This window comes from Cardiocondyla obscurior, linkage group LG08 (genome assembly GCF_019399895.1).
Source record: "Cardiocondyla obscurior isolate alpha-2009 linkage group LG08, Cobs3.1, whole genome shotgun sequence".
In the NCBI taxonomy this organism is placed as follows: domain Eukaryota; kingdom Metazoa; phylum Arthropoda; class Insecta; order Hymenoptera; family Formicidae; genus Cardiocondyla; species Cardiocondyla obscurior.
The window spans coordinates 3973697-3997087 of record NC_091871.1 but is presented as its reverse complement, the minus strand read 5'-3'; the positions used below and the strand labels follow the sequence as shown (position 1 = coordinate 3997087).

General features: G+C 45.7%; 1 protein-coding gene across 2 annotated transcripts in view; it reads left to right on the top strand.

Annotated features, from left to right (window-relative positions):
- LOC139104579 (uncharacterized) overlaps nt 1-23391 on the top strand; it is a 57325-nt gene continuing 33934 nt past the window's right edge. The window contains exons 1-4 of one of the 2 annotated variants that reach the window (XM_070660146.1): nt 1-994; nt 12770-12799; nt 14500-14602; nt 15371-15599. In XM_070660146.1, coding sequence (XP_070516247.1) covers nt 973-994; nt 12770-12799; nt 14500-14602; nt 15371-15599 — 384 coding nt within the window. In that variant the 5' untranslated portion in view covers nt 1-972. The remainder of the gene's footprint in view (nt 995-12769; nt 12800-14499; nt 14603-15370; nt 15600-23391) is intronic. The other variant, XM_070660147.1, reaches the window with a different exon arrangement.

The window sequence follows — 23391 nt, the reverse complement described above, 5'->3', positions numbered from 1 at the left end:
CACTAGCCGAATTCACGATACGTAGAGAGTGATGAGTCTAGAGATGATTAACGAGGCGGCGCGTGTATATTAATTCGTGGACCGACCTCTCGCGACAAAGTGACGACCGGTTGCGAGCCAATCTGTGGTAATAACGCTTACAACAGTCATTCCGCGCGTCGATCGATCGTCATTGCGCGCCGGTATACAGAGAAAACAGTGTTACAGGGAAGCACATAGGAACTCGTGTCACGTACGGTCATCGGCCAGTGTACACACCGGGTGTGGGGGGGGTGGGAGGTGGTAGACTAGGGTATAGGAACGACGGGGAGAAGGAGCCAGGTGTCGCCGATCCAGATAAACCGCTGTATCGCGATAAGATATGGATGGACGTTACATTTCGCCGCGGCCAACCTGTAACAGACTGTAAACAGGATTTTCGCCGGGAAGAAAGGAAAATTAGAAAAAAAAAAAAAAAAAAAAAAAAAAGGGCAAACGTATTCTGGACGCCCGTTAACCTTACCCTCGAGCTTTTGACTCGCGCGTAACGAGCGTGTACGCCGCGACCATAAGCACATATTTTACACACATACATACATATACACGTGCATGCACACACTCATACAGGTACACCTATGTACGTGCGGCTGCGACACGTATCTCGCGCTTGTATATTGTACGTGATAGAGACGTATAGTGATCAAAGAGCAGGGAGATAAAGAGAAACGGAAGACAGAGAAAAGGAAAGAGAGAGGAGAGGAGTGAGACGAAGAGATAGAGGTAGAGAATAAGAGAGAGAAAAAGGATTATTAGTGAAGACGCGCGGATAGTAGCCCTATCGTATACGAGACAGTGTATCTATATGAACCGGCGTGTTTCTCCATAAAGCAGCGTAACTTCTGCACGGATCTCTACATGCCGTATTGAGTGCATCGCGCGGCCAATTAGGGACAACTCGAGAGATTGAACCAAGCAAACGGAGTTCCTCCGACCATGTCGCTACTCAGCGTAACGGGTGAGTTGGTGCACTTATTCAGCTTTCCCCGAAAACTTACGATTTATCGGACTGTCGACACGATGTAGCACGGAATTAATTAACGAAACATCTGCCGGTGCATCTGCAATCGCGCCGCAGCGAAGCAATCTGAGTCTCGAGCGGAATTTCTTAAAGTTTAAGCTCTTTGAAAAAGCTTGAAATTATTATTATTGTTCTCTATATATAGCTGCTGCGAATTTTACTCTTAAAAAAAAAGAAGAAAAATTTTTTTTAATTTTAAATGAAAATTGTTTGAAATAACAGCTATCTAATGGAAGAGAAAAAAAGTAAAGGGTCGTTAAACTTGCATGTGAGAACTTAGACGCGATTGGAAATCACATCGAAAATTTGTCGCTAAAAGCTCTACTGTTCGGAGTTTCGAAACGTGCGATACAGCGCTATTAGATTCTCGTACAAAAAGCGGCAGCTGGCTGGAAATAGTTTGGACTTCTTTACGAGCTTTTCGTCCGAGATAAAAACTTCTTCGTTGTAAAAAAAAAAATAAATAAATAAAAAATAATAATAATTCGAAGAGAATTTTCTGACCTCTGCCGGATTTGCGTGATGCGAGGAAAAAAGGGGGAAAAAAAGGGGGGAAATTCCAAAAGCGTACCGCGTAATATCAATCATCGCTGCGCGATGGGGCGAGCACGCGAGAGGGGTGAGGGGTGAGTTAGGCGCGACGCGTGATGTAATTAGTGCTAATGAAATCGCTAATCGCGTTAATTGGACACGCGGCTGGCGATGGCATGCCGCTGCGGCGGACATTAAGTATCGCGAAAAAGTTGCCGCTTAGAATTCTCGCCGGCGCTATTCTCGCCGGACGGGGTGGCGCGATGCATTTAACTTTCAGCCGGTGCCGCGGAGAAATTACAAATGCTGCAGGTGGATCATAATCTACCGGCAGTACGACGTGATACTGTTGCACGAAACGCAAATCGATCGGCCGCCTTTACCGTTATCGCGCATCTCTCGTTCTCATTGTCTCCCGCGTATCGCCCTCGATTATCGACTTAGGAGCGTGATTTATACAGCGTCTTGCGTCTCGCGGATGCATATACACGTACGCCACTAAATATGGACGCACGTACCTTAGAATCGATATCGAAACGTCATTGCGATAGCACGTAACTGTAACTTGATTTCATGATGGATGCAGGACGGTTATATCCATCATAACTTAATACCACCGCGGATATCTGCTGTTCTAGGCGGAAAATATAGGCGCGGCTGGCCAAGAAATATGATCGCGCATAAAGCGATTTCGAAAGCGGAAGCTTACTGTTTCGCGAATAACTGCGCGCGCGATACCGAAATCTGACTTGACGTTGCGAAATAATCCAGGGCTCGCGGAGGAACCGCTGGGGAGAGTATATACTACAGTAGTAGATACGTATAGAAACTTCCTATGTTTTTACATACATCGTGCCCCTGCGGACTTTTTTAAAGACCCGGAAAAGAATATAATTTCTAATATATGCGTTTCGCTAACTCGTGACCTGTTACATCGGAGATTGCGCGATTAAAAACGCCAGGAATTGTCAACAAACGATTGTCGGGATTTTCTGATTTTTCAGCACTCGCGTTTACTAGTTTAAAAAAAGCGTCGACATTTCCATTCTTGACTTCGTCAAATGGGCGCTGCGCATTTTCAAATGTTACCTCGTTCGACACGTTTTTCCGGCAGGTTTAAAACCCGACTCCGGTAGAAATAGTATTGTGTTACCTCGCGATATATCTTTCTCGGTGTTACACGCCACGGGCTTCAACATGCATTGTTCGCGCGTGGATCCAGACGGAAATATTTCCTCTCCCGAGTCCCGACTTTCTCCCGGGCGCTTTTCGCGGAGCGGAGTGTTCGGACGAGATAGCTGACGTCGTCTGGGCGAGAGGACCGTTCGAGAGAGAGGTGGGCGCTCAGAGATATATCGTTCGACAATAACGAGAAATAATGCTCGGCGTTGCCGTCTCGCCGTCCTTATCCCGCGTGTATTCATAAATATCGCCATCACGTCGACGGCAATGCGCAATATACCTGCGCAACATGTCTATACATTATACGACACGACGGCAAGGCGAGCAGGTACAACCACCTGACTCAGGTGCGCTCAGGTGGCTTCCTCCAGGCTTGTGTATATGCGTGACACGCCTAACCCGTATATCAGGGCGCGCGGGCGAATAAGACTCGTCCATGACTATGAGACACGAAGAGTATAGTGCAATGGTTGACCCCGGTTACGCGGGGTCATTCCCTCCTTCAGCTACCGCCGCTTCAACCCCACTCGCCGCCCGCTACCGCGCCACCCTCTGCCGTAGCTCTTTTTTGCCATCCCCCTGCCGTCCCTCTCGCTCTCCGCTACCCTACCGCCGCCCTTTTCGTCCTCTGCCTTCGTCTTCCTAACCGCGGCCCGCTACTATCGCAACCACTACGCGATTCACTTCCTCTCTGCCGTCCTCGGTTACCCTGCTCGTCGAGTGAACGACGAGCAGCGATGTATCTACCAGGTGGTACGACCTATGTAAGCTCTCTTGTATATATACTACCGGCTCGGGCCAACTTGGATTTTCCCGCTGCCCGTGAGTCAAGAGACGAAGTTAAGCACGGAAAACCAATGTTGTACATCGTAGCGATTGTTGTTCGCTGGGGGGGTCTCTTCGTGCCTCTCGTGCTCTTGGCGCGTTTGGAAGACAAGCGGATTACAAAGAACCCCGGGCACCGTATCGTCAGGAAAAGGCGGCAATTTGCGTGCGGAAATAGCGAACGGACTTAACTCGCCGTTGGGTACGATTAAAGCGAGCTCGCGCTTTCCATAAGGCTAATTTATCTCTCTTTAATTTTAGATTTAGATCTTCAACGGTTTGATTAAAACGACTCGTTCGTTCCGGAGTTATCTTTGAAGAGCAAATCGCTCGGAAAAGTATTCGTGGGTATTTGAGAATGCGAACGTTCTTAAAATATTTGAGGAATGATTTACAAGACATACATTTGCACCATGTACATACGTAGAAGAAGAGAGAAAGAGAGATGTAAATTCTTTTTAGAAAGAAAAATTCGCGGGCATTTGCGTAAGAAAAAGTATCGTCGTAAAAACTACAACGATAGCATCGGACAAGAAGTGATAGCGTAAAAGGCAGCGAGAGGAAGTCTGCGAGGAGCAAGAAGTGATTGAAGAGTGCTGTCACGTGAAAAAGAAGCTCTTTTCGCTCTTCAGGCTCAATCCACTCAGACTTCCTTTATACTTATAATTATCTTTACTGCCACTCATGAACAGTTCGTCGCGGCAACTTTTTACGCATCTTCTCCATATTTTTTTTTTTTTTTTGAAAGCTTTCGTTTGAGGAAATGTTAAAATTTTATTTCCATCTTAATTTTTGTTTCTCGTCTGAGAGAAAAAAAATGCGAGAGGACGAAAAAAAAAAGGTGAAAACGCTTTTCGCAGTAATAAGTGAGATTCAAGACGTTGGAAATGTTGTAAAAGCTTCGGCGAAATTGAGAAGGGCTTTAGGATAATTTTTTTTCGGTGCGCTTTTAATGCGACAGCGTTGTCATTCTAAATCTCCTCATTATGTATTATCCTTCTTCAGCAAAAATATAACGGTTTCAACGATAACTCCTTCGCAGAGACCTACTTTCCTTCTATCGTTTTCCACGCTGGCATATTTGTGGGGCCGCATATTTGTACGCTACGTCTCATCGCCGTGATGCCAGAAGTGTATTGTCGTTAATGGAGATGAAATGCTCGCAATAACAACGACAATGCGTTTCATTCGCGTTATCGCGGACTTACATTTCTCGCGCAAAGCCGTACGCGCCGCGATACTGATTGGGATAGTAATATTTTCCTTTGCGAAAACAAAAAATCTGAAAGAAGTCAAGCCTCGCCACATACCCCAGCTTTTTCGCAAAGCTATTTCTTTATATAAGATCGAGTTTTACATAATAATGCCGTGCTTTTCCGGCTTTGATTTCTGACGTACAAAATCGGAAAAGCACAAAACTGATTTTTATCAATTTGATGTACGATGTCCGATAACAAGGAGTGATTCACCTTAAAATAACTTCCTCAGAATTTTCGTGGAGAGAAGTATCGGAATATTTTTCGCGAAACTTTTTCCTGTCTCGCTATAAATAGCCAAATCTCATGTAAGTTATCAGTTCGAGCACGTATGTAGAGATATGCATTATATTTCGTATGCACGAGAAATATTATGTGTATATATATATAACTGCGGCAGGATAAAAATTTTCACCCGGCAAAAATTCCTGTAAAATGTTGATTTTCGCGAAAACGCCGATGCAAAATGACTCCTCGCGTTACTTGCATTACCTCGTCCCTTCGATTTCCCTGAATGAGGACCTTTCGGTGGATTTGCGGTAGTCTGGGCGCACTTTAAGCCGCATCCGTGCGTACATAGACGAGCGTGCGGGAAAAATTTTTCTCGGGAAGAGGTAGAAAGAACGTTATCAGGCACCCGGAAGCCACCCTCTCGCAAACCATTCGTAAACGAAGGTTGATCTTATCCGCGTTCCGAAACGAGATCTTCCGAGCTACTCCTCGAGACTGACACCTCTTAAAACATTTCACTCGTCTCATGCATTTATCGCGATGCACAAACTTTTAAAAATAACAAGCTGCAAACAACGGGCACGTATACGTATATATATATATATATATATATATATATATATATATATATATATATATATTTTCCCTGATGTAGACGCGGAAAGTTTATTCAACGAGTAGATAATAGTTATTTTAATATTCGGATAACAATAGCTCTCAAGTGACACATACGTGACACTCGCTATATATAAATTACGAGATGGGTGTATCAGTCTGGACAGTTTACAAGCGAAATAGAAGCGTAAGAAATGCGGCGAGTTGTCGCGGCGAAAGTTTCCCCGTCATTGTACCGGTACTTCAGGGTGGGAGAAAATTATAGCGACTAGCTGAAACTTGGACGTCGTTCAAGATCGTGGACGATGAGGCGAAGATATATGTTGCGATGTTAACGGCATGCCGAGATTTCAAGCAATTAACCGCGGTTTACATTTACACGGGCAGTCAAGCTAATCTCTTCTTCCAAGTAGTTGCTACAACGCTTTTAGGAAGGCAATCGTACATTTTAACGGCAAACATTTGTTCTATCGATCAACCCTTTTAAATGAGCCACAGCGACGGACGAGAGTTACTTCCCCGTAAACGTGTGTAATTTTTGATTCTCTTGAAACTTTTCCCCGTGTAAACGCCATATTCTGCGTGACGCCGTCGTCGATTATCGGCGCTGAAAAAACGACGAGTTATTTTTTGCCCGCGTTCGTCGCACTTCGGTGAACGAGAACCACTTTTCCGAGTCGATGAAGGTTTAGTTTATCGAACGAAAAATTTCACGACGTGTTAAACGGTTAGCAGGCCGGCTACTGTGCTACTTTTCTCGCTCTTTTCTCTCTCTCTTTCTCTATCACTCGGCGACCAGCGTCCCGTGTGATATTTTCGAAAGCTCGTCTCCTGACCCTTCGAACTTTTAAGTTCTCTCAGTGCAGTTTATTCAATGAGCGAAGGACGAGAGACGGTGTAAAGAAATTTCAAGGGACATTTCAAAGGTTACTGCAATAGCGACAGCTCGCCATATTCCTGACGACGATATTCCGTTTTTTTACGCTTTTTGAAGAACAGCGAACTCGGCCGAAATAAACTTCACGAATGCTTTGATCGGCCTTTCTATAGAGAGCCGCCAGCACTTTGTATACAGCGACGTCGATATACCGCGATTGATCGCAAGAGAGTGGATGCCTCAAACGGGCGTCTATTGCTATGAGAAAGGACGATGGCTGGCGCGCGAAGAACTTCCAAACTCGCTGGCGTACGATTTACGCCATGTAGGAACGTACCTCGCGGTATTTACGAGCTTCTGCTATAATCCTGCCCGGCGCAATTCTCCTTTGTCCAGTGCTTTACATGGAGTTTCGCATAAAGATCTCATTATTGCAAGTTCATTTCTAAACCGGGGCGCCTATACTGATCCCGAACTTTCGCATTCTCAAATTCTGCGAGCAACCTGCGCGAAGTTACCTTTTCGCGAAATGAATTATTGCGCAAATTTCGTATTATTACTTGTGTTACGTTATTCAAGAACACAACTGCAAATATTAACCAAAGGAAATGTATGTATCTCGAGGATCTAAGGATTCCTGACGTTCGAATTCTTTAAAATCTTTTAACTCATTAATCATTATGTGCGAATTTACTGATACCACTCGACGTAATCCATCTCCATTTTCTATCGTTTGTCGTGGTACGGCTAGCACGTACAGAAGGGATCGAAATCCAATACAGGGCTTTCCCCGACTCTCGGGAGCACGGGAAGTTTACAGAGGAGCTGCCTGGCGCATCGGGATATCGGCAACGTCATAATAAATAGGGGTCCTTGAACCTCTCGCGCCGCGGGTAGAGAGAAATGCAATACCTCCAACTATCGGGCAGAGTTGCGAGTTTTTAACACGCGGGAAAAGTTCGCCATTCTCTGTCACTCGTCGTCGTCTGTCGCCCGGGTGTCCCTTTTTTTCTCGATCGGGGAATTAACGACGCGCCCCGTCGGCGCGGGGGAAACTTGCCGCCGTTAAACCGATCTTATCGATTTCAATGGGAGACGGTAGCCGTTTTGCTGGCAGGTTCGCCGAGTACAATGCGAACTTTATAATGCGCATTATCATTGCCGCATTAATACCGGCGTCGCCGGTATAAACGCCACGGCTGTGATCCCCCGCTGACGACAGAAACTTTCCGCCTGTCGCTTCCGCCGCGAATCGCATGGGGTAGATATTAATAATTCGTCGTCCTGCCGGATACCGGCGTCGCTCGTTTTGCCGCCCGCTCCCTGACGTCATGGCCATGCCATGATCCTGTCTCCAGCCCTCCCGCCGCCTCTCACCTCTTACAGTGAATTTTCATCCGCCGCGGTGGCGCGGCATTTCCATTAAGTGGCCACACGCCACCATTGTCGAACGGTTATAGGTTTCACGGGGGTGGACGCGCCCGACGAAAATTTCATGGCAGAAGAAACGTGCACAGAGGCGTACACGCGCGTTGCCCACGGAGTTAATTATGCGCGAAAACAATATTATCGAAGGAATTATCGGATGCAGGACCCCAAAGTTTAGAGAGTGCGCGGCGAAGCCGCTGCTGATCATCGCTTTTCCGCAGGGTTAATGCGCCGCGTGGAATAAATCATTAATAGGAATGACCTGCTCTCGGATTTTGCAGGCAAGCGGGAATAATATAGAGAGGTGGCTCGAAAACGGATTATTAATTTCTCGATTTGACACATCGATAAGCAGGATTATCGGCTGCTAATTAATCGGGCATAAATACTTCTTATTAGGAAGCAAACGCAACAAAGATGCGCGAAGCGCGCGCTCTGTGATGCTTAGCGTTAGTAAAATTTTACATTAGTTTGAAGTTCATTAACGTGCAATCTAATTGCATCTCGCGATTCTGCCGCTAATAACTCTCGGGACTTTCCGCGTAGAAGAAAAAAAAAAAGAAAAAAAAAATGTTACATCGCGATAAGTAAGCTGCCTTCAGCATAAATATTGCAGCATTTGTAACGTTATTATCTTACCGGCTGCATCAGTAATTAAAGCAAAATTTACATTAATCCAAGACGGATAACAAGTTTCTAGGAATGCAATACGCTTGGACGAGTTTGAATTTGTTCATTACTGAAAATCTAGACAGCTCATTCGTCCAAGACAATACAAGTTACTTGTAAGAAGGAGAGATTGATTAATATTTGTTTTAATTAAAAACGTTTCCCGCTGTTACATTAGCGCTTTATCCGTCTGTATAACTTGTAGTTTTTATCGATGGTAAATGTAGCAGCTTACAAAGGCTTTAGGTCGACTCCAAGCAACGTCAGTCGGCGTCTCGTCATTTTGGAAACGAAACCCCGGCTGTTAGACTCGCGTTATAGTTCCTGAGAAAAACGATCTTCTATCTCGAAGCTATCTTTACTCGTTATTTTCGTTCCTAAAGTGCTGATAGCCCGATATCAGCCCGTACGAGTTAATTTAAAACTTTTATCTTCCAACGAGCGAGAAAGAGGAGTATATTTTATTCTGGCTTTTAGTTTTATGTGTTTGCGGAAATAAAGGACAGAATTAATAATACCGGGCGATGATTAAATTCTCCTAAATTCATCGCATTATCAATGGCCATATGCTCGCGACAGTGGGATTCTGGAAAATCCGCTGTATGATTATCACGTGCGTGGTTTATCTTATCACCCTCGTGTTCTCGGAGCACCGGAACACCGCAAATGCTTTCAAATCTGATTTATGGTGATGATCATTCTTTCTCACTCTTTTAAAATGTTCGATAAAGCCTCTCCTCCGTGTACTCGGGGGGCCCCCTGAATTTTATCGAAAATGTATAATCGATAATTCGTGGACCGGAATTGGCGCGGTGATTCATATGTTGACGATGATGCATACGATATTTCATGCATAACGCGAACCTTTCGATTTACTGTACGGAATACCGTGAAAATATCTCTTTCGAGCGCATATCAAAAGCAGCCTGACAATTTATTAAACTTTCCCTCTCCCTTCCTTCGCTTTTTCTCTCTCTCTCCCTCTTTTTCTTTCTCTCTCGCTCTATGTTTCTGCCTCCATTAATTGATTTCGTACAGCTCGAAACGCTTTCCGATTTGCTTCATTAAACATCTCGCATTTGCGTCAGCTGCGCATGTACTTTCAACCTAGGTAGAGATTGGTGAGGGTTAATCGACTTTGTACTGCCGTTCCACTTCTTTCCTAAAAGTTTTTTTTTTCCTCGTGCACCCCCTTCTGCGATCTTTAATTATACATTCAGAAGAGATCTCATTACGACACGCCGCGAAAGAAAATGATTAATTGAATGTAACTGGCGTAGGTGCATACATTACGAGGCACCGCTCGCGACCTATTATACACGTTACATCGATTGCACTTCGCGCAAACGCACACGAGCGAGTGAGTAAATAGCTAAATAAATACGAACATTAACTTATGCAGACATCGTGAAATTTCTCTGTCAAATTCTAAGACGTACCGATATACGGGCACACTCTCGTGCGATATATTAATTCTATTTCAAATTAACCTAATATTTCGTAACGAAATAATAATGGGTGATCGATAACGCAAAGTCAACCTTCTTTCAAAGAGCGATATGAAGTGCGAATACTCCTGCGAGAGCACCTCGAGTGAATATTTCCCGGGAAATATCCCGGAGACAGCCTGAAAATGGTTTTCGAGAGGTGGAGAATGTTCCGCATCGAAGTAAAAACTATTTTATGTTAGAAATATTCCGCGATGGTTAGGTGTTTACTCGAATGTGCCGTAGAGAGCGCAGTTACAAGGGATAGAGCCGAAGGCCCGTCGGCCGACTCACGTGTTGGGGAAAAAAAATACGTAGGACGGAATTGGCGCGTTAGGAGGAAAATATACGTCGGTCGTCCGACAGAGCCTGATCGACGCGACGCCTTGATGAGGGCGCGATAAGATATCGCGTTCACGCGTGCCGCGTAAATATTGCCTCTAATACCGGGACTGGACTATAAATAACGCGCGCCCGGCTTTCCACCCCGTTTACCCTCTTTCCCCGGTCTGTCGTCGCGTCCGCCGCTATCGTTCTGCATCCACTTGCGCGACGGCATCGTAACCGAAGGAAACTGCCGCGGGATGAAAAGTAAGCGGCGTGTCACGTATACACGCGCGTTACTTCGCGCGTGTATATGCTGCACAAAGGCACGTTTGTGCCGGGAAAGCACGGCGTAGGGACGAGTTCCGTATACGCGCGCGCGCGTGTGCGACACGATACCGCGGTCTTGGCACGTATTCACACGCCAGGCGCCCATTGTCTCGAGTTATTCGAAGGTAAAAGATCGCAACTGAAGCGTTAAAGCTGACGTCATTGTTTCACTTTTCTTTCGTCGCGCGCATGCATCGGCCTACGCGCGCGTGCATATAGCGCACGTGAGGCCGCAGCATCCCTCTCCCTCGTGTGAGGCATCGGCGCCCCGAGCTATCAATTCCGCGCGATAAAACTCCGATATAACGCCCTTCGTTTTACAATACTTTTGCGCCATTGCAACGTTCTTTCCGTCGCTCTCCTCTCGCGTCGATGCCGTTAACGACAGATCGCGGCGATACCGAGGCTTCCGGATGTGACCAGCTGCCGGAAACCCGCCTGCGCCTCGTTAGAATTAACGCAATTATTCTAAATATATCGATGCCGCACACGTGCGCGCGATATATATTTGCGTTTCGCCGCGAAGCCGTTCTAAAAGTCGATTTGATGATATCGCTATTCCTTCGCAGTTTTCTTACCGCACGTCGAACCTTGACTGGCCTGCTGCCAGGCCGCGAGCATACGGCTCGCTGTTTAATTATTTTTAAACGAACGAGAAGGGATTTGAAAAGGTTACTTAGCTGCATAGAGAAAAAAATTTTCGTATGCACACTTCTTAAGCACCCCCCCCCCTTTTTTTTTTCCTACGAGAAGAGGATGTAGCAGTCGATTTCTCATTCCTTCGACGTTACACGTCGCTCGTGGCGTACTCTTCTGTTCGCGTGACATCAGCGTTAGCTCATCCCTGCGACCGACAGTTTTATAACGGTGACGAGAATACGCCCGCGTCCGCAGGCTCTCTCCCATTAATTAATCGCGCGCGATGCGTGCAAAATAGAAAGGCGCGTCTGTCGGCCGGGGAAAAATACCCCGTCGCGAGCGAGGTGAAAAAGTCCTCTTATGAACTGTGACCTGCGGATACATGGCTGACCCGTTTCATTATCCCCGCTGTGTACCTTCCTTTCCCCTCGATCTTTCGCAGCGTACGCGGTCCCGGCCGTTGGATGCTGCGGCGTCACCCCTCGCGGTAACGAGATTAATTCTAAGGGTAGTTACTCACTCGTATGGAGCCCGGTGCTCGTGTAGACGCTGCCTGGCATTTATTAGCACAGGTCAACGCTTCAAATCGCTACCGGCACACGGCGGAGCCGCGCTCTACTTGCACGTATATACGATCGCTCAAGTCGGCGTATACATACGCACGTTCTTATAGACAAGGTCGTTCCGTGACCTATCCGCGAGACCGGTTATTAAAAAAAAGGAACTGTCAAACGCCGGCGGATTGTAATGCTCGTTCCGTTTCACTTATCCGCGTTAGCTAAATCCGTAGCGCATTTGCGGAATACGACCTTTATAAAAAATTGACGGGAAAGTCGATAGTAGCGCGATACATTTTGCAGCAAGAGGACATAACGCGCGAATTAAAATTCTTTTTCCCCCTCGGCGAAAATATTCCATTTGGAAGTCTACGCACGTGCGCCAGGTGATTACCGGCGCACTGTGGGCTTTACATCGCTCGACCTATACGTCTATTTAAATCTGATTAAACGCGACCGATCACCGCGATCACGTACTCCGAGATAATTCGCGCTATAATGCCCCGTAAATAGATACGCCGTCAATGTAAATGACTTTTGATACGCGCACATACATGACAAACGCAGTCACACGAGAAGATTAACCCGTTCCGTTGCTGGTTTACACCGATGCACCTGTGTGCGTATTTTGTCAAGGTCTACGATCTTTGAAATCAGACTCATATTGCTGAAATATTAATACACGTATTATCGTTTATGTACTTTTTTTTTATAGACTCGCAATGTATAATAATCTTTTCTCTGTTTTTTATCTGTTGCAGTGAAGAAGGCGCGGTTCGTCTGCGAGGATGGTTCGTATTCTGGAAAAATGGGAAACTATTGCGACGGGAGATGAAAGTCTCGTTCACGCAACCCGTCGATTTGTTTCCCCAAATCGTAGTCTTCTTTAATTACCAAATTAATACGAGCGAAATACTGACACGTGCGGAAACCGAGCGTGGGAAATTGAGGCCGAGACAAGCCGCAGAACCGAGGTCTTTATTCACGCTTCGCTTCTAAAGTCCGCGGACAATTTATTGCACTTTGCGATTGGAATAGTTCCAAGTTTCGGATTATGCGATCGTTCAGGCGGAATATCGTGACGTTCCGATTATGCCGAAATAATTTTTTCGCGCGGAGATGTAACGTATTCTCGCGAAGTATCGTGAAATATGTCGAATTTAAATAAATCTAAGACGATGCCGGGCACGTGTGAACCCTCGTCATGTTTTTTTTCTTTTTTTTCTTTTTTTTCTCTCTCTCTCTCTCTCTCCAAACTTTCCTAACGGGGAAAAAAAAGTAAACCGATAATTTCAATAACATCGGCAAAACTTTGGATTTATGTCATTCATTGCGTTTCCTATGATGGCGAACGTAATCTTGACAGTTTTCGCTCGTACACTCATATTATGCCTTTTTCAAATATTCATTCACGCGTGCGTCATTGTGCAGAATGGACTTATGAAGAGCATTATTTCATACAATTGTTACAAGAATTGTAAAGCGCGACGATAACGTCCACATACGCGAACGTGAATGCTGTTTGGCTTTATGAATTTATTTACTTAATGGTTCGGTTACGCTTATTCATATTAACTTCCTTTATCGAGAACACATTTAGTCTCATCGTAATTGGTCATACATTTTTGCATTCGCTGTGTTATCTAGCGCCTCTCACCTATAAGAGCACCTTACGGTTTATTCTCATGCGAACGACATTCGATTTGTTCCATATCTGGTAAATTTCTCAGGTCAAGAGGGAACCGCGCGTTATTTTCGCTAAAATCTATTTATGGCGCATCTAATTTTTTATTAATAACTACTCTCTCTCTCTCTCTCTCTCTCTCTCTCTCTCTCTCTCTCTCACTCACTCACTCACTTACTCGCTCGATGGTTAGATGCTATCAGAGATGAACCGCGGAATGTGAGTGTATTTTGCCGACTGCTTCAAAAACACAATTTTCGTGGCTCGCGAAGTAAAATGTCGAGGGTGACGCACCACCGTGCCTGAAACATCGTGTCGCGGATCGTAAAATCTCGTTCCTCCTTTTTGCACGACTTATCGAAGACGTGCAGCTGAGAATATACAGGACGTGCCTGTGGTGTGGGCGGAACTTATTGGACTTTAACAGTTTGTTCCTTTCTCGTGCGCCCATTCTCGAACACATAAAACGCGCGAGAATGTCATCAGGATCGCTATTAAATTGAGGATAAAATGGTCTTATTCGCTCACATTACACGTTTATAGGAAACTAAAATCACGATATATTTTTTTTGTTTTTCTTTCTTTTTTTTCGTTTTTTCTTTTTTTTTTTTTACTGGAATACAACTCATACGTTTTAAACGATTCCATTAAAAACGATAAGCACGAATTACTCGATCAAAATGTGTTTCGATATAACGCTTTATTTATAAAATAACGTATTTCGCTCGTATATTGAGGACTCGCGCTCTTTGAATGTACATCACATTTCGACGGGCCGATTAAAAACTGGACTGTACCGAATTTCAGCGGATCAGTTCAATTCTTACGTCACGCTGAAGCTGCAAAATGTGAAGTCAACGACAGTCACTGTGAAAGGGGCCAATCCATGCTGGGAACAAGACTTCCTCTTGTAAGTTGTCGATAATTAATTTTACGCGAACGCCCGCCAGACAGGCAGCAGTTTGAGGGACTCGTTAAAAAAAATGTCGTTAAGTTAAACGAGTTTCTAGCAATTCGAAAATTCTCCGCGCCGTTACTACGGCGTAATCACGCTTCGAAAACACACCGAACTATCGCGTGCGCACCGACACTAAAATATCTAGGACGGCCGGTAATTTGTGCGCATCTAGAGGAGTTTGAGACTAATCATACTCTTATTTAACGGGACTCTATCTCGGCTAGGACAAAGTAAATCCTGTCGACCGATCCGCGAATTTACCGACCGGAGGCGGGAATTTCGCGAATATTTCTAGCGTACCTCATAGAAGCAGAAACGTACTACTTTTTCGCAGCCCGATATTATTAACTCCGGTCTGGCAAGCCGGGCTGTTTGAAACGAAGGACTTTGGTCCATTATGGTCTTTGTTTTTTTAAATAAACTATTAAATGGATTGCTAGAAAAAGAAAAAAAAATGTAAAGAAACGCTAAAGTAAAAATTGGCTCGTGAATTAAAACGGATTGTTTTGTTGTGCAATTTCGACTTGCTGTACGTGAAGATGTATTGTTCTCGATCTTGGCTCGCGTAACGCTTAACGCCAGCAAATTCTCCACTAACGTCTCGCTATTAAATTTCATTTAATCTGCTTTGTACGGAAAGCGTAGCCGTTTACTTTGCTTCGTGACGTAATATTTCTTCGCGGTCCCGCAAAAGGTTAATGGAACTTGTTTGTTACGCAGCGAAACGAATGACATGAATGCCGGGCTCGTGGTGGAGGTATGGTGCAAGGGATTCTTGTGGGACCGCTTTCTGGGCTACTACTACATCCCGCTGTCAGAGGTGTCCTACATGAATGAGGTAACGAGAAATCAGTGCAACTTAAGTACAACCGAGGATCGACAATCGAAACAGAACACCGATATGTGTGACACCAACAGTAACACACAGCCAGACATCGTCACTGACACGGTACACTTATTCAATACATTCGCTCTACACCGCGTTATTACACCCGCTCGCTTGTATATATATATATATATATATATATATATTTTTTTTTTTTTGCGACGTTAAAGCAAGTAGAAAATATTAAAAGTGATCAAAACGTTTAATAATATTGCACAAATGCTGCCTCGCGACAGCAATAAATATTTCTTGTAGTCTGCCATAATTTGAAAAAATCGAGAGCTATTTCGCGTCGTTCAATGTTTATTTCTTTCGTCGCGAAACCTGGAAATTGACTATTTTTAAAAACACGTCGTTATCGATCACGCCAGCGCCGATTACGATTAACGAGTGACTTTTTTAGGCATCTAGCGCGCAACAATCTTTCGCAGAATCCGTTTATTATCCGCCAGATGCGCCTTCGTCGATTCTCCCTTCGTTTTTCGTATTACTTCGCGCGAAATGAAATCCGACGTGAGCTTGCACGTCGAACGGAGCCAACGGCCACTTGGCACGCTACTCAGTCATCCGTCAATTTTTGGCAGAATAAATGGATAATTTTCGATCGCGCGTTATTTTTCCGTGGCCGTCGTCGCGACTTCTCATTATCGCCGGTATGAAAATTCTCTGTATGATTTTTTCCCTTTTTTTTTGCGTTCCATAAATTTATAAATACATAAAACGCTATAAATTTAGAAATGCGGAACAGGTTATAAACACAGGGAATGCGACACAATCAATCGACGTCACGTCCAATACGTAACCGATTGCGAGGTCAATTCGACTAATATATTACACCGCGCGTGATATAAATTGAATTCGCGAGGGTGACGCAGCCGTGATATGTGCCGGTTTAGTTCGTTGTGCGTTTTCGCGAACGCAATCACACGCGAATGTGGAGTGCGCCCTGCGCTCGAAGAATACGGTGATTAACGATAGCGCGTAATTTACGTTGCTGACGTGAGAAACTAGTTGCGACAGCAGTGATAGCAATTTGTCTCTCTTTCTTCCCTGCCCACCCGTTCTCTTTCTCTCTAAGATACATTTACGATGCATATTGCGCTCATAATTAGTGCGCATAATTAGATATTAATAGCAGCCGCGGGGGGACCCAATTTCTCTTATCGCCGGCTCCATCGGGCATGCTCTCAGGCTCTTGAAACGTAAGTTACCGGAACTTCGGGATGTCGATTCGCGTAACGCAAATTACATTTTACTTGGCGACTCATACGATAAATTGATATACTCGGATAGGCATTCTCCGGTTTCGTCTCTCATACGAGACGTAACGAGGAATTTGAGAAAGATCGAAATTGAGATTCTTTCTTTTTTTTTTCTTTCTTTCTTTTTGCCGTTGCCGCTGCGGTACGCCCTTTACGGTTTACTAATCTATCTATATTTTTTCCTGCGATTCCTTTTCATTATCTTTCCGACTTCAATTGCGAAGCATTCCGTTGAATGCACTTTTCCACGATGACAAAAGTGAATTTTTGCTAATTAGATTGCCCGAATGCTCCGTCTCGGGGATACAAGAATGGGAAAAAAAAAGTAAGGTATTCATTCGGCGAAATCGCCCTGTCCCTAGAATAATAATTCTCTAGAACGTTCAGTCATTCTTTTCAATGACCAGGAGTCACTCATGCGCGACTCGGAAACGAAGAAGCAATTCTCTTTTTCCTCTACTTCTATTTTTTTTTGGTTGTTATTCAAATTCTCAGAAGACTGCCTTTAAACTCGATTTCTTGTTGTTCTCCTTGTGACGGCACGATTTCATTATATTACTATAAATTGGATACATTTTTTTTTTCCCGTGAAAGAGTATTTTGGTTGATACGCGAAATAGTTTTGCGATTGTTTCATTAAAATGCATATTTCGGCGAAGATTTTAATGAGCCAGGTAATTTGCGAAAGAATCTCCGTCAGAAAATATAAAATATAAAACTCCAGTGTGCCCGTGTAGCATCAACAAACAACTAAAATTGGACGACCGAGGCTCTGATCTAGTCCGTTTTCTTCTTCCGCACGAAATGCATTTGCAGCATTTTTCAGGGGAAAACGATCAAATCGAATTAAAGTGTAGATATTAGATAATTCTGTCACGTATGGGAGGGTAATTTCATTTACCGATACCGGTCTTTGCGAGTGTCTTTTTTAGATTACTAGAATAAACCATGCGCACGTTTCGCGTGCGCTATTTTTCGAAAAGTCCTAATTCGTGCGCGTCATTATAATTCCGTAATTTATGATCGACGACGTGTTATCGGTTAAAGAGACCCAATTACTAACTACAAAAAAATAAAATCATGCGACTTACCAATCGGCATGAGCGTCAGCGGAGTTGAAGAATTCTGCCGGTGACTGTAACATAAAAAGGAAAATATTAATGTTGACATGCCAGTTAGTTAATAAGATTAATAAAAAAAAAAGTTTTTTTTTAATGAAGATTTTATTTCAAAAATTAATGCTTACCTAAAAGTTGCTCCGCCGAAGCAGGATGCCCGTCCCGGGCCTCCTCCTCCTCTCAGATGGGACGTGTCGAGTCATCCTTCCGCGTACTGGACACTCGCGAACGCGCCCGGATCAATTATTATCGCGAAAATTATTTAACATCTTCGCACGTTATTTTTCGACACTCCCGTAAAAAAATAATCGTAATATAAAGCGCCCGATAACTAGCGGCACACCCGAAACGACCGACGAACCGGCTGCGGTTCGTATATTCTAATGTCGGCGCGCGGCACTTTAATTTATCACTGAACGATGCACAGCAGCGGAGTTCCTCTTGATCTGTAACAGATAAATTAAAAAATTATATTGTAGATATTAAATCTAATTAAATAAAATAATATAAAAACGTTATCAAAAATCTAAACTATTTAATACCGAAGAAAAATTGATACTTACCCTGGGGTTGCTCCGCTGGTGCAGGATACCCTTCCTGGGCCTCCTCCTCCTCTCAGGATGTCTGCGGGATGTCGGGTTGGTCCTCCTTCAATGATAGAGTATTATCTGAAACAGAAAAATTGCAGTTAATATGCTGTTCTGTTCAATTCAGCGCGTATTGTTTATGTCTTACCGCGTGCGTGTTTTAATCGATTATTAGCTAATTCAGGCGTCATACCAATTTTTTATATATAGGATCCTGTTTACACCTGAAAGATTACGGTTCACCCGGATTGTTCGACCGAGGAGCTTTTTTTTTTTCTCTTAGGTGAAAGCTCTAATAATAAATGAATAAAATTGCGTCGTCGCTAAAGAGCTCACATTTCGCTTTCGTATCATTGCTTCGCGCGCGAACGGGGTCGGAATCACCGTTGAAGTCGTTCTGGACCATGACATCGGCATCGGTAATACCCACGGTTCTCATCCGTCCGTGACGTCACTTGGCGCGCGGCCAAATCGCGACGCTCAATGAAACGTTCGGGGTGGCCCGGGTCGCCAAGTGGGTGATGTGGTCGACGTGAGTTTACGACAGCACTGTACTGCGTGCACACACATACAGGGAGGTTTTAGCGAAAGGCAACGACCTTGGCAAAATATTCAGCTGATTCTCACGCTTTTTCCTCTCCGTGAAGGAACCTGACACAGCGACATTTGCCGGCCGGCCCTTGAGAAAAGAGGTCCACTTCACTCTAACGATTCCTTATTCACACCCGCGAAATAAAGTAACCACCCGCCTCTCCCTCCCGCGACATTTTTATACACTTGACACCGCTACTATTACGTTTTCGTTTCCCTCTAAGCGACCACGTCGCTCTTCGGTGGAAGAAGCAAAAGTTAATGACCGTGTGATCCGTGATCCGCGGCACAAAAGCGATGCCGATGTCCTTTATTCCGCGGATGAAGGGACGCGTTAAGACGCTTTCTTTCGGTGAGATTCTTTCGTTCGGCTTCCCGCGTTAAGCCGTACGATTGCGGCAACAATAGGCGAATCCACAAATCACGCTGTAAATCGTTCCTCCGCGTTTCTGGAGCGATCGACGGGACGCGGCGGTGACATTTGCGGAGATAAAGCGTCGATGCGGAAAAGGGAGGAAAAAGTGCCGGCAAATATATGCGCGCACGTGTGCGAGGTAGATAAAAGAGCTCGGCACGTGAGGAAGAGACAACGCGGGAGGGCGCGGGGGACCGACGGGGACTCGGTCGAGAGTGGATGAAAGATGATGGACGGCGGAGATGAAGACGATATGTAGCCGCGAGACCGGCAAGCGAAAAATGCGGGCGTGAAACGCGGCGGAGTGAGGTAAACGAGCCGGGAAGTACCAATGCGCGAGGTCAGGCCGCTCTCCCTTCGCGCCGCGGAGAGGACGATCTGGGTCAGCCGCGGCTTAAAATATTCATAAAACGGCACGCGAGATCTACACACGGCTCGATATACATCGGAAATACACCCGGCTAACGCGGCATCGGAATAATCCCGGCGGTTGCCAACATCAGAGATTGTAATTTGCCAGCGGACGACGACGTCTTATTGTCCCGTGCCCGACCGTCGCTCGCGTGTCACCGACGCGGCCCTGACAGCGTCTCTATTAACGGAATTTTTGCACGATCTTTTTGTCTTTCTTTCTCCACGTCACAACGTCGTGACCCGATATTGCATAGCAACGACATTCCGGCCTCCGCGAAGACATATCGCGCGGAAGATTTTTACGTCGAGTCTCTCAGCGGCCGAATTTTTGGTAGCTGACTCAAGTCTCGCGAGTGCTCTCGTTCTCTCTTTCTCTTTCTCTCTCTTTCTTTTTTCTTTTTTCGCGTATCACGACATTATTCACGATGCTCTGATTAATAGCGCCTTGCAAGCGCATTCCGGTCTCTCAGTTTTATACGACTTTGTCTGAAGGAGAAGATAGAGCCTCTCGTTCGGACCTTCGTCCACGAGCGATTTATTTTTCGCGATTTGCATTTTCATTACTGGTTCGAATCTTTCCTCCTTTCTTTTATCTGTCTATTTATCCACCTTGTCTATCGCATCGACAATCACGACGACGACAGCCTAGATTTCTCTCCACCTCGGCTTTAACGCCGGAAAATCAATCGGTGGCCCGTTTAAATGGCTCCCCGGCATTTCCCAGTATAACTCGGACAGGAAAACAGGAACGAGACCACCGACAATTTACTTAATAGCGGCGGCAGCAAAGACACCCGCGCTTCTATTCGTCGCGCGGGTAACGTGAGAGAGGGAGTACAGCAGCCGCGATTGCGATTACTCGAGCGTCGGCTGATGGAAAACGGATTCGGATCGTCTCTGTGACTCGCGTAGAAATTCAGGCTGATGAACGATCGTGCTTTCGAAGCGCGGGGGACGGACGGAAAGAAAGGAAGGAAACGTCATGGAAGGAGTCGTCGATCGATCGCGCGGGCCGTCCACGCTTTTACCTTTTCCCGCTCCTCGGCCCTTCGCCGTCCCTGTCTAAAGTAGTTACCCTAGTCTTGTCGAAATCACGTCACGATCGCGGACACGTGGTCGAGCGCTCTCGTGTTAGGGCCCAAATTGTAGGGGCTCCGTCCGCGATATTCCTGAACGAGCTACTTATTTGCACGCTTGCTCTCGACTCTCCTGAAACCACGGCGATACACGCGGTCGAGCGCCTTTGTCCTGACCTGAAGAACCCGACGAGCCGGCGCGGTCGTAGGCAATCTCATTCCGCATCACGTCGGGAGCGTGAAATTAAGCGACGGAGGCCGCCGGGGCGGTAGCTTTTATCGGCGAAGCGAGCTCTCGGCCGTTCCCCGTGGGCGGAAAAATCGAAGCACGTATCGACGCGTGGGAAACGTTATGTACGCCGGTACTATCGAATGAACGCCGTGCTCAGAGACGTCTGGTTATATAAACACGCGACGTAATAAAGTGACGGAAATAAATCGGCGGTATTAATCTCCCCTGTTGCGCGTAGGATCATTTGGCAAGGGCGATTGGATATCGAATGTAAATTCATTGTCGTGAACGGCAAGCGGCTAAAATATTGTTATCGCTCGCGAGAACTGCGATTATCCTTTGAAAAGCGCTTTTGAGAATCTTTCTCTAACATGCATTTCACCGGCGTGAATCGGGAGCTTTATCGGTGCCGGACAGTTCGCGGATAAGCGGAAGCCGATTGGCTTCTCGCCCCCGCGACGGGGAAGCTCGAAACTTCCGAATATCCTTGCACGCGGTTCTCTGACGTCATTTGGCCATTAGCGCGCCTCAACACCCGCCGTTTCCCAGCGAGTTGAAAATCATTGAGCTTCACGCCGCAGCTTTCACGCGAGTATTTCTGTCGGCTGGTGAGGAGTCATTGTGCCGTCGGACGCTTAATTACGCGGTTGTCGTGGTCTCATTCGCTCGTCAGTCCCAGCCTCCGCGGCCACGATCATCGACTTCCATGGCAACGTCGGCAATTCTCTTTTTATCATCGGCAAGATTAAGAAACGGGACCTCGCGAAGGAGACCAGGGAGAAAAAGGGGCTGAGAAGTCGGCACGGAACCAACTATTAGCGGCCGCGTCATGCACACGTTGCAGGACCCCGCGGGGTTTAACGATGCATTTCAGAACTACTTCCGCAGTGCCATGCTATTTGTCACGCGGAGAAAATAAAGCATGCCAGGCGATAATTTCCGGGGAAATAATGACCGGTGCGACAAAATATAAATACGACCGGCGAAGTGACAGGCACGATTTCAAGACTCGTTCGTGCACCGTTTCTTTCTTTTCGAGCAAATAAGAAGAAAAAAAAAAAAAAAAAAAAAAAAAATTACCGTCTCTGGCGTGCAAGATAGAGAAACCTCGCCTACTGCGCGGCTCTGACGGCAATGGAAGTCGATAGATCGCGTGAAAACTCGTTTTCTCTGCTCTAATGTCATTGAAAAATCATATCCTCCTTTCAGCGCTCGACAGAAGCGCATATTGGACCGTCATAAGTGATAGCGGTCGATCGATGGCGCGGCCGTTTTCTCACTGGGAACGACAGCGCGAGTCTCACTTTCTTATTCTTTTCCGCGCGATGGATGCGTTAATTAGGCCGCGTTGCGCGGAAAGAGATCGAAGCCAGGAAAGTAGAGACGATTGATGTGTCACACCAATTCTCGTCGCTGCTAATTTAATTCGACTTTCGCCTCCCCAGAGCAATAGGACAGAATTAAGTGAAACGAACGACTGCGCGTCGCTGTCGAATTACCGTCTTTCTTATTTTAGTATCTCTAATGGCGAAGCTGGAACCGGCGGTTTACCAACGCAAGTAATTTAAATTTTCTCCGTAATAATAAAAAAATTTATTTGCCGTGCGTTATCTGTTAAAATTGCGGGTTTGGACGGGTAATGTGTCCGAGAAAAGAATTTACATTTTACATGGCGACATTTACGTGACACGGGATCGAAGAAGAGAGATTCGTGCCAGTAGGTGAATATAAATTGATACTCCGATCTCCGTATTTTTGTGTTACGTGTAACGAGGGGAGGAAAAAGAGCTACTGTTGATCTTTTTGTACGCTCGGCGCGGCTCGTTCCCTTTGGTCTTCAACGGTATATTGATTTCCAAAGACAAACTGCAACCTATCCCCTAATAATAGCCGATTATATCTTAACGTCTGGCCAATTGAGATCACGAGTCGGAATATAATCCTCTGTAATTTCCAATCCCGATGTCATTCGCGTACATCGGCTGCAAATTTATCGCCGTTATTTTCCACGTCGCAAAAGGAGACGGGATCACGACTCGCGCGTAATTCCTCTCCGGCCGCGCCAGCGATATTCGTCGCGAGATTGCTGCCATTGGGCACACGTGTGGGTGCGCAGCGTCGGTGAAGGGAGTCAATTCATCGGGTCAACTGGTCTAACAA